Here is a 17,006-nt window from a genome sequence, read left to right on the forward strand (position 1 = left end):
GCAACCCTGTAGGAAAGCAATCCTTCTGGTGCCAAGGATGAAGAAAATGAAACGGGACTTGAATTCATAGCATTGTCTCTTGCCTTGTATTGGGGAAAAAAAAAAAAGGAAACTATGGGGGTAGAGACCTCACCTTAGAAATAAGGCTTCTGAGAGAGAGGATGAGAGCCCATGTCCGGGCAGAGCAAAGGCTGATCAGATGGGAGGAAAAAGATGTGGTTATATGAAGGTGGCCGGGAGTTTTGCCTTTTCAGCATTCTTTTTTTTTTAAGATTTTATTTATTTATTTGACAGAGAGAGACAGCGAGAGCAGGAACACAAGCAGGCAGAGTGGGAGAGGGAGAAGCAGGCTTCCCGCTGAGCGGGGAGCCCGATGCGGGGCTCGATCCCAGGACCCTGGGACCATGACCTGAGCTGAAGGTGAACGCTTAACCGACTGAGCCACCCAGGCGCCCGCCTTTTCAGCATCAAGATTATTCCTCTAAAACCTCCATGTGAGGAACATGTTAATATTTGAATGTCCAGATGCAGAAAAACAATGCCTCTGATTCTGCATATTAACTCCTATAAGGCAACAAAGAAAGAAACCAAGGGGAGAGGGAGGAGGGAGGAGAAAGGGAGGAGGGGAAGAGGGGAAAGAGGGGGAGGAGGGGAGGAGAGCAGCAGATGGTGGAGCAGGAAGATAGAGGGCGGTGGACTCAAGGACAACCTCACCCAGCAGAGCCCTCACCCACCAGCACGTGTGGGAGAAATCACGCACCTTGCTTGAGTTATCATTTCAGCAGGGTTTTGTTTCCTTAGCCAGAAACTTGTATCCTAAATGATTGGTTTGGATTTGGAAATGATCTTCATATCTACCCAGAGAGAAACAGTTGAACAAGATATGGTCCACATAATACAATAAAATTAGGCAGTCATCGGGGCGCCTGGGTGGCTCAGTCATTAAGTGTCTGCCTTCGGCTCAGGTCATGATCCCGGGGTCCTGGGATCGAGCCCCACATCGGGCTCCCTGCTCCGCGGGAGACCTGCTTCCCCCTCTCCTGCTCCCACTGCTTGTGTTCCTGCTCTCGCTGTGTGTGTGTCTCTCTGTCAATTAAATAAAAAATTTAAAAAAAATTAAAAAATAAAATAAGATTTGTTTAAAAAATATTAGGCAGTCATTAATGTTTTAAAGAAGACTTCAGGGACATGGGGGAAATGATGGAGATATAATATAGGAAAAAGCAAGTCCTGATTTCTGTGTGAGGCAAAGGATTGCGGAGCTACACTGTCCTTATGTCAAATGATAGGTGGCAAGCGAGTCTGGGGCAGGGTGGCTCCCAGGACAAACTGAACTTGGGGGCGAGGCAGGGTCCCAGAGTTCCAGTCTGACCCCAGTGAGTGGGTCCAGACATCCGGAGCTGAGGCCAGGTATCTTCATCAGGATCTGCCAGGAATGGGGGTGGGGCTCCAAGTTGGTGCCCTCCCAGCTGTGGAGACACCAGGTAAAACCAGCACCCACCCCCATCAGAATATTCCCAGGGAGGCTGACTCCACCCCCGCATGCGACCCAGGTGAAGCCAATCAGCAAATTCCCCCACAACGATTGGTTCAAGGGTGAACATGCGGACTGAGCCAATCCAGTCAAAATTAATCTTAGGTGGTTTGCTGCGAAAGTGTGGGACAGAGCCGTTTCCTTTCTCTGGAAGGCGTGATGTGCATGTGAGGTGGATCTGTGATTAAGGGCCTGCCCTCTGGAGCAAGACAGCCCGGGTTCAAATCCTAGCCCCATCCCTTACTCTGAACTCCTGAGAAGGGTACTCAACACCTTATTTGTAAAATAGGTTTATTTATTTATTTATTTTTTAGTGATCTTTACACCCAACATGGGGCTCGATCTCATGACCCTGAGATGAAGAGTCATATGCTCTTCTGACTGAGACAGCCAGGCGCCCCCCATCTGTAAAATAGGGATAATCATAGTACCTACTCTAAAGTTGTAACAATAAAAATGAGTTGACATAGATAAGAAAGCACTTTGCACAGTGGGTGGGACGTAAGTGCTCAAGAAATCCTAGCTGTTATTGTTAAGAGACACCTAGAACTTTTGTAGCTACTGAGAAGGAATCTATCCTCAGGGCCATGGAGCTGCTGGATTCAGCCAGACCTGAGGCCTGCCTGCCATTGAACTCCCAGTTCTGACCACCGATGAATTTCCTGATCATCTAGACCAGTTTGGGTTGTTTTGGATACTTGCAGCAGAAAGACTCCTCATTAATTCCCCCATGGTTTGACCTTGAGAGTCATGTAGCTCTCTGAGCCTCAGTTTCTTTACCCGTAGAATGGAACTGATAATATCTGAGAGAGTGGAGACCTCAGTGCACCAGGTCTTTCCTACCATAGGCATGAACATTTTTGCATTTATACTTTGCACACATTCTCACCAACATTTTCTCAATGATCTCCATCTTTGTGCTCCCCTTGGAAAGTATTTCAATATTCTCTTCCAGTCCTTTCTACCACATACTTATTCATGGGCACCCCAACATACACTCTCCAGCCACATTCCTCAACCCTGCCTTTCCCAGACGGCCCTCCATGCCCTTCCTGGACCCAGCCTCTTTGCTCACCTACCTCTAACCTGTTGCCTTCCTGCAGTTCCACCCTGAGACCACCCCACCTCCAGATAGAACTGAACTTTCCCGCCCCGAGACTGGAATAATCCCTACCAGGTTCCCTCTCCCAGGAAGTGCAGACAGAGGCCAGAGTCAGGAAGTGACTTTAATGTCCCAGGAGCTAGACTGTGAGCAAGATGGGGGCTCTTCAGGCCCCTGGCCCCGAGGGAGGGAAGGGGGTCAGCAACCAGCCTGTGTCCTCCTCTAAATCAAATGGCACCGGCGGGAACAGACTGGGTCCTTGGATATGCAGCTCAAGCCACTTTGGCAGGGGCAGATGATGTTGATGGCTCCCTTGGTCTGTGGGAAGTGCGAACAAGAGTTGGCAGGGACCACGGTACAGGGAAGAAAGGGGTTGTCTCAGAGACAGAAGCACGAGCGAAGGGGTGAGCCAGCCTGAGGTCTGTCAGCTCTACAGCAGATAGCTTTATGATCTTAGGCAGGTTAATGAGCTTCTTGGTTTCAGTTGCCTCATCTGTCGAATGGGGATAGTAATAGTAACGTGCCCCACAGGGTGACCATGAGGACTAAATAAAATAGAGCAAGGGCCCATAATGAAAAGACCCTCTGGCCACCCCAGCTGTAGAGTCAGGGGCCTGGTTGCTTCCCTGGGCATTGGCAGCTCCCCAGACAGGGACATGGAGGCCGAGCCCATTCTTCTAGAAAGGTCTGGGCCCAGGGCCAGATAAGAAATGACAAGCAGTAACAACATGTACGCTACGTTCTGCATTTCTGCCAGCTCATAACCAAACTTGGATGAGCACTGTCGTTGCCAGGACAACCCGGTGAGGTTGTCGCTTTTGCCCCATTTTACAGATGAGGAACCTAAGGCTCAGAGAGCAGAAGTGACCTCGCTGAGGTCACAAAGACAGGGAGTGGAAAACCCAGGATTTAAACTCAGGTCCAGGGGCACCTTGGATGGCTCTGTTGGTTAAGCATCTGCCTTCAGCTGGGTCATGATCCCAGGGTCCTGGGATCGAGCCCTGCATCGGGCTCCCTGCTTGGCAGGGACCCTGCTTCTCTCTCTCCTTCTGCCTGCCGTTCCCCTTGCTTGTGCACTCACACTGGCTCTCTCTCTCTCTGTCAAATAAATAAATAAATAAAATCTTTAAATAAATAAATAAGCAAACAAACTCAGGTCCCACTCCTAAGCTGTGGTCCAGCCACCACAGCACTGTGCTCCTCTCAAAAAATTAGGGAGGTAGGGATTGGTAGGGAAAAGTCTCTTCCCATCTACTTAGCCTCGGTGAGTCAGAGTAGAGATGTTCATTGAACAAACATTCATTGAACACCTACTAAGTTGGGAGGTAGGGGTTCAAAGATGAACATGCTGCAAGCCCACCCTGGAAGAGCTCCAGCGGCAGTGGAGGCGGACAGAACACAAGGCAAACTGGGGGGAGATCCACGCTGTGCTGAGGGTATGAGCTCATGGAGCTCCGAGGAGAGAAGGCTTCCCGGAGGAGGTGACTGGAGTTGGACTGCAGGACGAATAGGAGCTTGCCGTGTGGAGGAAGGGGAGAGGGCACTCCAAGCAGAGGGTGGGAAAGCAGGGCAGCCACGTGGGCTTCTGTAACCTCCCCGACCCTTCATGGCAGAGTTGGCCGCCCCCGCCCAGAGCCTCACCTGGAACAAGCACAGCATGGCGATTCTGGCCTTGGGGGCACAGAAGGCACCAGCACGGTCCAGGTCTATTAGGCAGCAGTCACTGGAACACTCAGAGTGGTGGGAGCACTCAGCCCCATTCACCTGTGGGCACAACTCTCGTGTCACCAGCTCTATGGCTGTGTGGGAAGGGGAGGGAGGATGCGTGGTATTGCCAAAGCCCCAGGGGTCCGGGAAGAGAGGCCACGAGGGTGCCCACCCCCCTGCACCCACCCCAGCAGCGCTCAGAGGAGCAGGAGAGGAGGGGGGTTAGTACTTCCTTCCCTGGGCGCCCCCCCGCAACCTGTGCTAGGGGAGCAAATGCTCCCAGATCACACTTTGGTGGGGTGGGTGGAAAGAAAGGGAAGGCGAGAGAGACGGGGAAGGCAAGGAACAGTGATTATGCTCAGGAGAGGCGGGAGAGGGGGTTAGGGCGGGTAGGGCACGGCTGGGGGGCCAGGTCTGAGACACGGGGGGGGGGGGGGCAGGGCATGGTGCTGGTCATAAGACGACCTACTTTTACCTCCAGGGCCACCAGGGAGGTGAAGCAGGGCTTTGAAGCCCTTTGGGGCACATTAAGCTTCCAGCCCTGGGAGCCAGTCCCCATTTTGGGATGGTATCCACACCCACCCCCTATTTGTTCTCCAAACCCGACTGGCGCCTCCTGGCTGCTCTATGACGCTGGGGCCGCCACCCTCGACTATAGTGGAAGGTTCGAAATGCTCTTTTGGCTCACCTTCATGAACCTCTTTTTAAAGGGCAGGAACTCGCCCCAGCAAGGGAGCAGGACCCCCACGAGGAGTACAAAGGCTGTGTCCATGGGCCTGGGTGCCAAGGTTCAGCTTCGAGGCTCTGCTGGGGATCCAGTGGCCCCAGCGATAAACCCCTTGCCTGGCACGTGACCCGGCCCCAGGGGCCTGCCCTGGGCCGGGGGTGGGGGGTGAAGAAGTTAATGGTCACAGGCTGCTCAGGAGTGGAGGCGGACTGAAGCCCTTTCCAGCACCGCCGAGGACACTCTCAGGCCCTGGGAAGCAATGGAATAAGGAAAAGAGCTCTGGTGAGACCCTGATTCAAGCCTTGGACAGGCTGGATGGTACATTTTAGGGGTCCTAGGGGCCTCCATGGGCATTACTTCCAAACTGAAAAAAAAAACACCTGTGAAAGAAAATTTTGTTTTGAAAAATTATGCAAAGTCGATATACTGAAATGAAATGAGCTTCCTTCCTAACAGTCTGACTCTCTCTCTTTGTCCTTGGTGCTCCCAATTGCCCCCAACCCCGTATCTTTTGGAGAAGCTAGTGCCAACTTCTGGTGCTTCTCATGCCCTCTCCAGGTCCAGTCTTGTTGTCAGTAAGAATCAGGAGGTAAGACGAGATGGCCTCCAAGACCTAGGACTTGTCGGTCTTGATGAGCTGATTAATTGTCTAAGAATTTGTCTGAAATGTATGAAAGTCAGGGCTGGGGACAAAATGGAGGGGAGGAGAGAGGAAGACTCAGAAGGAAAAGGGGGTTAAGGGACAGTGGAATGTAGCAATCAGTGGAACTGTGGGGGAGGTAGGCCTTCCTCAGGATGTCCCTCTCCATGAAAACTCCACCTCACCTCACCCTTGCCCGCTTCTGCTTTTAAAAATTTGCTCTTTGGGGGGGGCGCCTGGGTGGCTCAGTCGTTAAGCGGCTGCCTTCGCCTCAGGTCATGATCCCAGGGTCCTGGGATCGAGCCCCGCATCGGGCTCCCTGCTCAGCGGGAAGCCTGCTTCTCCCTCTCCCACTCCCCCTGCTTGTGTTCCCTCTCTCGCTGTGTCTCTCTCTGTCAAATAAATAAATAAAATCTTTAGAAAATAAATAAATAAATAAATAAATAAATAAATAAATAAATAAATAAATAAATAAATAAAAATTTGCTCTTGGGGCACCTGGGTGGCTCAGTGGGTTAGGCGTCCCACTCTTGATTTCGGCTCAGGTCGTGATCTCAGGGTTGTTAGATTGAGCCTCCCATCAGGCTCCATGCTCAGTGAGGACTCTGCTTGACATTCTCTCTCTCCCTCTCCCTCTGCCCCTCCCCCTGCTTGCTCTCTCTGTCTCCCTCTCTCTAAAATAAATAAATAAATCTTTTAAAAAATTTGCTCTTAAGAAGAGATGTAAGAAGCCCTGGCTTAGTAGGGGGTGCTACAGACTTAATTATGCCCCTCCCAAATTCATATGTTGAAGCTCTCTCCCCCAGTGTGATGATATAGGTGGAGATGGGGACTCTGGGAAGTGATTAGGTTTAGATGAGGTCATGGGGGTTCCCCCCTAAGGGGTTTAGTGCCCCCATAGGAAGAGACACCAGAGGGGCACCTGACTGGTTCACTTGATAGAGCATGCTACTCTTGATCTGGGGTCATGGGTTTGAGCCCCACGTTGGTGGTAGAAATTACTTAAAAAAAAAAAAAAAGACACCAGAGAGCTTGCTGTCTCTTTCTCTCTGCTATTCGAGGACATGGCACAAAAATGCAGCCATCTGCAAGCCAGGAAGAGGGGCCTCACCAGAACCTGACCATGCTGACACCCTGATTTAGGGGTTCCAGTTCTCAGAACTGTGAGAAATACATCTTTGTCATTTAAGCTCCTCAGTCTATGATATTTTGTTATGGCAGCTGGACTGACTAATACAGGGGTCTTAATGCTTTTCTCTAAGAATAACAGCCTCCACTGTACTCAGAGGGTTTTGGATCCATAATCCCATTTAGCTCTCACTGTTTTAGTCAGGGTAATTAATACTAGCTGTCACAAAGGAGAGCTCCTGAAATTTCAGTGGCTTGACACAATAATGTCTTATTTACCACTCATGTAAAATCTGATATGGGACAGAAGACCTTTCTTCCATCTTGTAGCTACACCATCTGGAAGACTGGCCTCCAGGGTCATGCTAGAAGGTGGAAGAGAGAAATGGAGGAAGTACACGGACACTTAAATGCCTCAGCCAGGAGCGACTCACACCTCTTCCACTCACAGACTGTTGGCCAGAACCTGTCACATGTCCTCAGCCTTCTGCAGGGGAGGCTGGGAAATTCAAGGAAGTCCCAGAGTATTCAGTGTATTCTATCATTTCAGCTGCATAACTCTTATCCTCATTTTACAGATGAGGAACCCAAAAGTTCAAGGCACAATAACTTGCCCAAATAACACAATTAAGTCACAGAGCCAGATATAAATGCAGGGCATTCTAGCTATTGGGCCCAAGCTCTTACCACTGTCCCACCCTGTGGGAGGTGGCCAGAAGGCTTTGTTCCCAAGAAAGGGATTCCTGTCATTACTGTGTCCTCTCCCTCCAGGAGTCGTGATCTACAGCTCTCTTCAGACCCATAGTCTGCTGCTTGGGGCAGCTAGTTACCCATCCACGAAGCTCATCATCTCTCCCAGCCCCACTGTGAACTAGAGGGGATCCCCAGGCACTCATAATTCTTTGTACAGAGTTCCCTCCTTCCCTGAAGTATTTGGTCATGCCCTTGTGAGTGTTAGAAAACTGGAAAATACTGTTAACTGCTCAGAAAAGGGCAGATTTGGAGGCAAGAGGCCAGCCACTGTGCGTCAGGATTGTCAAGCTGGGATTCTTGATCTGGAGTCCAAGGGCCCCTGGGAAGTTCATTGAAGGCCCTGAGGGGATGGTGGAGCCCCTGAAATTCTATGTGTGTGGCTTAAAAAAAATTTTTAAGACAGAGAACCCCTGTTCTCTGTCCCTTCACCTTCCCTCCTCTGACATTCTCCAGTGTCTTTCTTCTTTCCTGCACCTTTCTAGTGGTTTCCATGACAATGTTGTCACTGGTCTACAGCAAAATGATGAAAATGAGGATAATGTGGGTTTTTTTGTTAAAGATAAATTTAAAGAATGCTTCTTTGTTATAAAATTATGCCCTTCCTACTTTTTTGGTGTTCAAATGTGTTTTTATGAAACAATGGCAACAATACAATGGTAGTTTTGTTTGGTTTTCCCTGTTGTTACATGGTTGTTACATACATGTTGTTAATATGCAAAATCTGTCAGCCCCCAGTTTTTTGGAAGTTTTTTTTTTTAATATTTTATTTATTTATTTTATTTATTTGAGAGAGAGAGAGAGCTGGAGGGGGAGAGAGAATCTGAAGCAGACTCCGAGCTGAGTGCAGAGCCTGACGCAAGGCTGATCTCACAACTGAGAGATCATGACCTGAGCTGAAAACAACAGTCAGAGGCTTAACTGACTGAGCCACCCAGGGGCCCCAGAAGTTATATCAGTCTGTGAAAATCCAAAATAAAATTCTGGAGAAAACTGATGTAGTGGAAATTGTCTGTTACTCAATTCATTCCTGAAGGAACTCTCAAGGTAATTTGGGGAGAATGATGAATAAGTAGGTGCCCGAAAGAGTTTGAGATGTGGAGACAGCCCAGCCAAAGCTTCCTAGAGAAGGTGGGCAGTGGGAAATATTTGGAGGTGAAAGGGTGGAGACACCAAGGTCCTATGTAGAATGCCCAGGACAGCCCTGGATGCCAGCAGGAGGGGGCAGTGCTCTTTTTCAAAGCCTTGACGAGATTCAGGCAAGCTGAGAATAAAGGCCTTCCAAGCAGGGGTCCAGGGTGAGCAAAGATTTGGAGGTAAGAATGAGCACAGCACAGTGAGGACATGCTGTCTGTTTGTGGAAGGACATGGTGGAGTCAGGGCAGTCAGTGCTTTGGGAAACTTGCAGGGCCATGAGGGTAACCCCAGCTGAGGTGGCTCCTCAGTGGACACCTGGGGTGGTGGTGGCAGTGGGGAGATGGGGGATTGATAGTTCCTGACAAAGGGGGATGGATGTTGGCAGGCAGAAACACAGATATCTAGAATAGCCCAAGTAGTGACATGTGAGGATTACTCTAGATCCAAAGGCTCTAGATCCAAAGGCTCCCCCAGGTGCAGGAGTGAGTCATGGACATGTTCCTTTGGCCAGGGCCAATGCCAAAGAAAGAGTGCATAGAAACATGTGCCCACTACCTTGCATTCCCCAAAAGCATTAGGCTACAGTTCATAGACCAATGAATTTCGCTTTTTTTTTTTTTTTACTAAAAGAGATATATTTTATACTGGTATTCAGACAACCAGTAGATATTGTTAACATCCATTCCAATCAGTTGATGTCTGTGTCATGCTGGTGGTTGAATATTTGGATTATCATCACTGCAAATGTGTGTGTATGTGTGTGTACACATATATGTGTGTATGTGTGTATGCAACTAAAGTTTCACAAAATAACACTTACCTTTACTATATGTGATCTGTTCTGAGATTATTTATTCTATTCCATCTTTTAAAAATGTTGGTTAGGTTGGTTAGGGGGGCGCCTGGATGACTCGGTCAGTTTAGCATCTGACTCTTGGTTTCAGCTCAGTGTTGTGAGATGGAGGCTCCCCACTCAGTGTGGGCTCTGCTTGGGATTCTTTCTCTCTCCCTGTCCTTCACCCTCTGCCCCTTCCCCCACTCAGGCTCTCTCTCTCTCTCTCCCTCTCTAAAATAAATAAAATCTTTTAAAATGTTCATTAGAATCCACCAAATTGATTTCACCACTCTATTGAGTCCAGCTGATTTGACTGTAGACATCTCTCAGTCTCCATTTGCCCACTGATTCATTCATTCAACAAACATTGAGTGACACCTGCTTTATGTTAGGCACGTTATCATCAGGCTTCGGTTGCAGCTAACAGACACCACTGTACCTATTCTAAGCAGAAAGGGATATAAGACAGATAATTGGGGGCTTACAAGGTCACTGAAAGGACTGGAGGAGTGAGATCCAGACTGAGCCTCCAGGAATGAAACCCCCAAAACACTGCAGAACTGAGCTGCCAAGGAAGCTACTACCTCAGTCACCATCAGGAAGGTAGGAGTCAGGAGGCCATCACTGCAACCGTCAGCACCAGGAACACACACCTTAGCTGTGATCTCGGGATCAGGGAGCGGCTGCCAAAAATGATTGCCTGTGTCTACGATATCTGCCCTAGCCAAAAAAGAGAATGCCTCCCACACAAACCCTTCTTGCCTCCATGCACGTCAGTTCTTAGGCAGTGCATGTGGTCAGTGACACCTAAATCATATCTGGAGTCCTGGGTGTGGTAGTCTAACGTTTCGCTTTCCAGCCCAGCTATATAGAAAGTCACACCAGGAGGAGGTGAAACAGAAGCTAAACAAGCCAATTGATAGCAGCTCCCCCCCCCCACCCCCAAGCCAGGGACAAAATGTCTGGAAGTGGTACAGGTTACCTGGTGTGAAGGTAGGTTTCTACTCCCTGTTGGAAAACTTTTCAAATTTTACAGCTGCGTGTCGCTCTGAACACCAACCTATGCCTGACATTTCTATGTTTCTCTTTCATATGTATTTAATATGTTGGGTTTTTTTTTAAATCACAAATTTGTTGGTCAGGGTTTTTCCTCTCCTCTGGCAATTTGGTGAGGAAATCTCATGCCGCACAGCCTTCCGCCTTACCAACTGCGCTGTTCTTAGGCACCCATCCTGGTCCACTCTCTGGAAGGTCAGTGGAAGCTGCTTTGTCACTTTCTTCTAGCAACCATCAAGAGAGAATGCTCCCTCTGCTCTGTGCCATTATCAGCTTTGCTCACTGTAACTTGAACTTGCTCCTCCCCTCTAGACTTCCATGGTAATCATAGTTCCTCTCCCTAAAAACAGTTGCTTCACGGACAAAAGATGATATCTGCCACTTGTGGAAACCAAGGCAAGAGATGGTCCTGGGAAAGACAGGTAGATAGATGAGCTCACCTCCCCTTTCTGTGTCCCTTGATGGACCAAACTCGCTCTCCCCTCTGGTACCCGGCTCTGTGCTCAGCTGCCGGCTCCTATTTAAGAGGATACAATAAGATCACTCAGAGCTCAATCAATGTCTGTCTAATAAGTAAATTGTAGAACAAATCACTAATAATGTAATCTCATTTACCAAGACAGGGCTATAGGATATACCAATAGGTGTAGACATGGTAAAAGAAACTGCAAAATAAATGGCTTAATATAAGACAGAGATTTATTTTTCTTTCATGTAACATTCCAAGCATACATAGTCCAGGGCTGATGTGGCAGCTCCAAAGCCTCAGTGGCCCAGGCTGCTCTGGCATCTATGAGTATTGTTTTAATCAGCAAGGTCCAAGATTAGTTACCAAGCTGTTCCTGTTTCAGGCAGCAGAATGGAGAATGGGGGAAGAAAGGGTCTGAATCCTCCCTTTAAGGACTCTTCCATTCCTTTGGCCAGTCATAGTCACATGGCCAAGCCTAGCTGCAAGGGAAGCTGGGAAATGTAGTATCGATTCTAGGCAGCCATGTACCCTGCAAAAAATGAGGCACGGCGGCAGCCTAGCAGTCTATGTTGTGTGTGTGTTTGCCAGGGGTATGCTTTCTAATCCCACAAGGTAATTCCCATTCGTGCCCAAGAGTCCTGTCTCTAATCTCCTTAATCATGCAATCTCCATACCACACCTTCTCTGCCTCCTGGACTCACATTTGACTCCAGGATCCCCCAGCATACAAGCACCCAGTGTGATATGAGAATGGAGAGGCCTTACAGTGAGGATTCATTTGCCTTTGTCATTGTGAGCTCAGACTGACAGGGCTGGGCCAAACACTGTACCCACATTTATACCCCAAATATACAACAAATATTTGCCAGCCATGTACCCAGAAGATGTCACTGGAGCTCTGCAGTTAGCCTTGATGGTTTCCAGCCTTAGGAAACAGGATTCGTTACATAGTGCCTCTTCCCCACCTTCCAATAATGTGACCTGGGGTACCTCCAGCTTCGGGGAATTTCCCCTGAGGTTCCACCCTGGGGTCAAATCTGAGGAATCTGTTAACTCCCATGTAAGTAGCTGAGGTTCTCACACTTGCTCTGACCACTTGGACCTTCTGGTGCTCTCTGTAGAACACCAGGAAGTGGCCAAAGATATAATCCAAGTTCATGAACTCCGCTCTCTTTCTCTGCCTTCCTTCCCTCTTCTCACTCTATTGTATGTATCTAGGTCACTGCTTCTCAGACAACAATACATAAACTATTTTAAGAAATCACATTTCTGTTCTTCTATTATTGTTTGCTCCGTTCTCATTCATTTTGAAATCTCTTACTCATCAGCAGATAAGCTGTAGTAAGTGCCAAACATTTAGGAGAAAAATATCTATTCACTTAATTTTTCCTCCCAATTAAGGAAAGACAGGCATCACTTAGTTTTGGCTATGGGACTTCCTGGCCCAACTCAAGGAAAAGAGGTGTTTTAAGGTGGCAATGACTGAGAAGCTCTGGGGCAGAGGGTTAAGAGGAGAGGAAGACAGCAGAGAGGAAGGGGGACCTCCCAGGCTGGGGTGTTGATTTATCTTTTGACTTAGTGGGGCCAGATGTCATGGAGGCGGAAAGCTCTCTATCCACTCACTTCTTACTCCTCTCAAAGGAAACCATATCATGTTCCAGGACATTCAAATGGCTATAGTTTCTTGTGGGCAGGGATCACAGACATTAAGCTCCCACACTTGAGTGTACTGTTGCAGATTTTTTGTTCTCATTCTCGTTTTGAAAGAAGAGAACCGACCCAGTGGCTGGACCCAGGCAACAATCATTTGTTATTTGTTACCTATCGTTGCATAATGAAATACCCCAAAGCTCAGTGGCTAACACATCATTTCTTACTTCACGGTCTCTGTGTGTCAGGAATCCAATCACAGTGTAGCTAGGTCCTGTGGCTCTGGGTCTCTCACAAGGTTGCTGTCAAGGTGTTAGCTGAGGCCGCGGTCATCTTCAGGCTTGACCGGGGTGGATCTGTTTCCAAGCTTCCTCAAGTGGCGGTTGGCAGGTTTTGGTTCCTTGCAGGCTGTTAGACTGACAGTCTCAGTTCTTCACAGGCTTTGGCCTGAGTCCTGCTCAGGTTCCTTGCCACATAGACCTCTCCATAGGACAGCTTGTAGCATGGCAGCTGTCTTCATGAGCATGAGCAAGCGAAAGGCAAGACAGAATGGAAGCAAGATGGAAGTCATAGTCTTTTGTAATCTAATCTTAAAATTAACAGTCTCGGGGCACCTGGGTGGCTCAGTCGGTTAAGCGTCTGCCTTTGGCTCAGGTCATGATCCCAGGGTCCTGGGATTGAGCCCTGAGTCGGGCTCCCTGCTCAGCAGGGAGTCTGTTTCTCCCTCTCCCTTTGCCCCTCCCCCTGTTCATGTTCGCTCTCTCTCAAATAAATAAATTAATAAAATCTCTAAAAAAAAAAAAGCCTCTTCCTTTGCCATCTTCTGCTGGTTAGAAGCAAGTCACTAGGTCCAGGTCACATTCAAGGGGAGGCAGATTACACAAGGCATATTTGGGAAGTGGGGGTCACTGGGGTCATTTAGGAGGCTGTCTACCACACTTGCCATCTATTATTATTGGAGAGATATAAAAGTTGTATTTGCTGATGATTAAAGGATTCCTATTTCACAAAAGATAAATCAATCTCTCTCCTCTCTCTTGTTTCTTCACACATAACAGCAACTCTTTAGTTCTTATTGCTCTGAGCTCAGGGAGCAGTTAGTGGTAACATGTAAGTTGAGAGAGAAGGAGAGGCTCTGCTTTAAGCCTTAGGACAAAGCCAGGGACCCCAGTCTGGTTTCCTTGAGAACACTGTGCCAAGATCCTGCTGGAAGTCATCTTGTGGGGACAGCTGAAGTTCCCTTGTCTTGTAATTAGCAGTCTGGCTGGCTAACTGTCATCTACCAGCAAGCCAGCCCCTACCATAGTCCCAGCTGAGGGAAACTAATTAGTTGCCGTTTCGGTAAAATTCTCTGCCTTCCTTCCCTCTTCTCACTCTATTGTATGTATCTAGGCCACTGCATCTCAAACAACAATACATAAACTATTTTAAGAAATCACATTTCTGTTTTTCTATTATTATTTGTTTGCTTCTTGCTCATTCATTTTGAAATCTGTTACTCATCGGCGGAGAAGCTGTAGCGAGTGCCAAAGGTTTCCCACCCTGGAGAACTCCCTCTTTCCTCTCCTCCCCTTTCCCCTTCAGAGATTCAAGGCAAGCCTCTCTCTTCTATAAAGCCTTCTCAGAATCAATGGAAAAGATGGAAATTTCCTTGGAAATGTAATTGCCTGAAGGTAAAAAAAAGGTAAAGAAACAAGCTAACCATCTGAGAGGAAGCCTGAGGGAAGAGATATGATGGCAACTATCAGCTATGAAATTTCTCTTTTCTTTGAAAGCGAACCTCTGTAGGGGGAGACAGATGCATCTAGCTGCTGAGCACACAGTAGGTATTCCATTAGTCCTGGTTGATCGATGCTACCTGGGGTGGTTCTTAAATGTTCTTAAATGTTCACAAATTCTTTGCCACTCTTCCCTTCAAAAGGTAGAGCCTAGGGGCACCGGGGTGGCTCAGTCAGTTAGGTGTCTGACTCTAGATCTCAGCTCAGGTCTTTTTTTTTTTTTTTTTTTAAAGATTTTTATTTATTTATTTGAGAGAGAGAGAGAGAGAGAATGAGAGACAGAGAGAATAAGAGACAGAGAGCACAAGAGGGAAGAGGGTCAGAGGGAGAAGCAGACCCCCTGCTGAGCAGGGAGCCCGATGCGGGACTCGATCCCGGGACTCCAGGATCATGACCCGAGCCGAAGGCAGTCGCTTAACCAACTGAGCCACCCAGGCGCCCTCTCAGCTCAGGTCTTGATCTCAGGGTTTTGAGTTCAAGCCCCATGTTGGGCTCCACATTGGGCATGGAGCCTACTTAAAAAAAAAAAAAAGATTAAAAAAAATTTAAATGTAAAAAAAGAGCCTAATTCTCCCTTCCTTAAATGTGGGCTTTATCAGTGAATCACTTCTAATGAATAGAATGTAGTGGAGTGATAATGTACGACTTCTGAAGTTAAGTCAGAAAAATTATTGCAGCTTTTGCCCCGCTTTCTCTTGGATGATTCACTTCTAGGGGAAGCCAGAAACTGAGGCCTCCTGCCAACAGCCAGCATCAACTTGCCAGCCAAATAAATGAGCCATCTTGAAAGTGGATCCTCCAGCCCCAGTCAAGCCTTTGGATAACTGCAGCCCTGGGCAAAAGTTTGACAACAACCATAGCTTGACCGAATCAGCACCGCTCAGCTAATTGCTTCTGGATTCCTGTGAGAGCTAACAAATGCTTACTGCTCTTTTAAATTGCTAACCGGAAGAGAGCTGGAGGGACATTGCAGGAGGAAAAGGTTTTTGCTTCCTGGTTCTACTGTGTGTAATTGGCAAGTTCCTGCAGAGCAAGCACCTTCACCTGTGCCCGGTGCCTGGAGCGACCAGCAGCACCAGCAGCTAGCAGCTTCTCCTGGCACTACCCACCTTGGGCAGTCATGTAAGCAGAGTGCCTCCACTTCCTGCAGCGTTTGCAGCTTCTCCCGCACCCCGCACCTGCTGTATACTTGGCTTCTCCGGCATGAGGCTCCTGCAGCACTCACAAGGTCTTGAGCACCAGGCTTCTGCAGCACATAGAGGCCAGCAGCGCCCAATGGGCAGCAGCTTCCACAGCCCAGTGGAAAAGAGAGAAGGGCACTGTAGCCAGGGGGAACACTGTATCAAAAGCTTAGAGGCAAGACCACACGTGGTAGGATTAGGTCAGCAGGGACTACTAGTTCACTCCAGTTTGGCTGGAGAAGGGATTTTATATGGTAGGCTAGTGGCAAGCAATACGACCAGATCCTGAAGGACCTTAAATACAAAGCTAATTCATTTGGTGCTATCATGTTAAAAAAGGGGGCCAGTGACCATGTCTTTGAAGCTAAAACTCAACCTACTTTTGGTGTAAGGACAATTATACTTGTCAGATCGTGAGACTTAGCTCTGGGGCTGAGAAGGAGTTCACCATGACAGTAGGAAACCCCTGAATGTTTTTGAGAATCATGCAATGTGGGGTTCTGAGATTAGCCTGGAATGTGTTGGGCTGGAGAAAATGGAGAACAGAAGTAGAAAATGATACCCAAAAGTCCTGATGTAGGGAATAGGGTAGCAGCAGTTTAAAGTGAAGAACTTGGAGAGATGTGGGATGTTCGGGATGGCTGGTTGGATGTGGTGAGTTGAAGGTGATGCCCAATACTTAGCTGGTGACATGGGAACACGGGAGCTGGATGAGGGGTAGATAGGATGATGTTGGCTTTTAACAAGTTCCACTGCGGTGACTGCAGTGTATCCAAGAAGCAGGAAGGGACAGCCTCAGGCCTGAACTCAGGAGAGAGATAAGGGCTGATGATTCAGATCTGGAAGCGATGTCTACTCAGGGTGACAAGTCAAACTTTGGGAGACGGTAATGAGGCTGGCTCTCTGTTCAGCCTACCCTCATCAACAACCCTCCCCCAACCCACCCAAGGGATGAAGTCCTGGGTCAGGAATTCAGTGGGGACAAATATCCTCAAGTAGTTCAGTCCTAAATGGACCCCTAAAAGCCAGAAGCACTGTCTTTCTCACCTACCACAGATTCTGGCTTAGGATCTATGGTCCACTCCCATGGGGCCCAGGCCAAGGAATAGGAAAGCAAAAAGCCCAAGACTAGGGGGTTCTAACCCTATTTCGGCCCCAGACCAATCATGTAACCTTGAGCAAGTCACTTTCCCTCTTTGGGTTTGTTTTTTCCTTCAGCAAAATGCCAGGGTTGGCCTTGGACTAGACTGTGGTTTTTAAATCCTGCCTCTGAAGAACAACAGGGTTCCAGAGCTGGGCCAACATGTTCTTC

The 17,006-nt window shown here is 48.2% G+C and overlaps 1 protein-coding gene across 1 annotated transcript; it reads right to left on the minus strand.

Annotated features, from left to right (window-relative positions):
- Positions 1-2,742: 2,742 nt before the first annotated feature.
- CLPSL2 (colipase like 2) lies at positions 2,743-13,151 on the minus strand. The gene is made up of 5 exons (XM_027602811.2): positions 12,963-13,151; positions 11,057-11,133; positions 5,032-5,319; positions 4,278-4,400; positions 2,743-2,954 (listed from the first exon to the last, which is right to left on the minus strand). Exons 3-5 carry the CDS (start codon positions 5,113-5,115, stop codon positions 2,859-2,861), a joined length of 303 nt encoding a protein of 100 aa, XP_027458612.1. The 5' UTR covers positions 5,116-5,319; positions 11,057-11,133; positions 12,963-13,151; the 3' UTR covers positions 2,743-2,858.
- Between the last annotated feature and the right edge of the window lie 3,855 nt (positions 13,152-17,006).

This window comes from Zalophus californianus, chromosome 7, assembly GCF_009762305.2.
Source record: "Zalophus californianus isolate mZalCal1 chromosome 7, mZalCal1.pri.v2, whole genome shotgun sequence".
Taxonomy (NCBI): Eukaryota; Metazoa; Chordata; class Mammalia; order Carnivora; family Otariidae; genus Zalophus; species Zalophus californianus.

Bases quoted from the DNA above. Each gene is read 5' to 3' on its own strand.
- CLPSL2 (XM_027602811.2), bottom strand. From the start codon at position 5,115: ATGGACACAGCCTTTGTACTCCTCGTGGGGGTCCTGCTCCCTTGCTGG. The intron at 4,401-5,031 runs GTGAGCCAAAAG...TTGTGCCCACAG, and splicing joins TTAAAAAGAGGTTCATGAAG to GTGAATGGGGCTGAGTGCTC. The intron at 2,955-4,277 runs GTGAGGCTCTGG...CACTTCCCACAG, and splicing joins CCATGCTGTGCTTGTTCCAG to ACCAAGGGAGCCATCAACAT.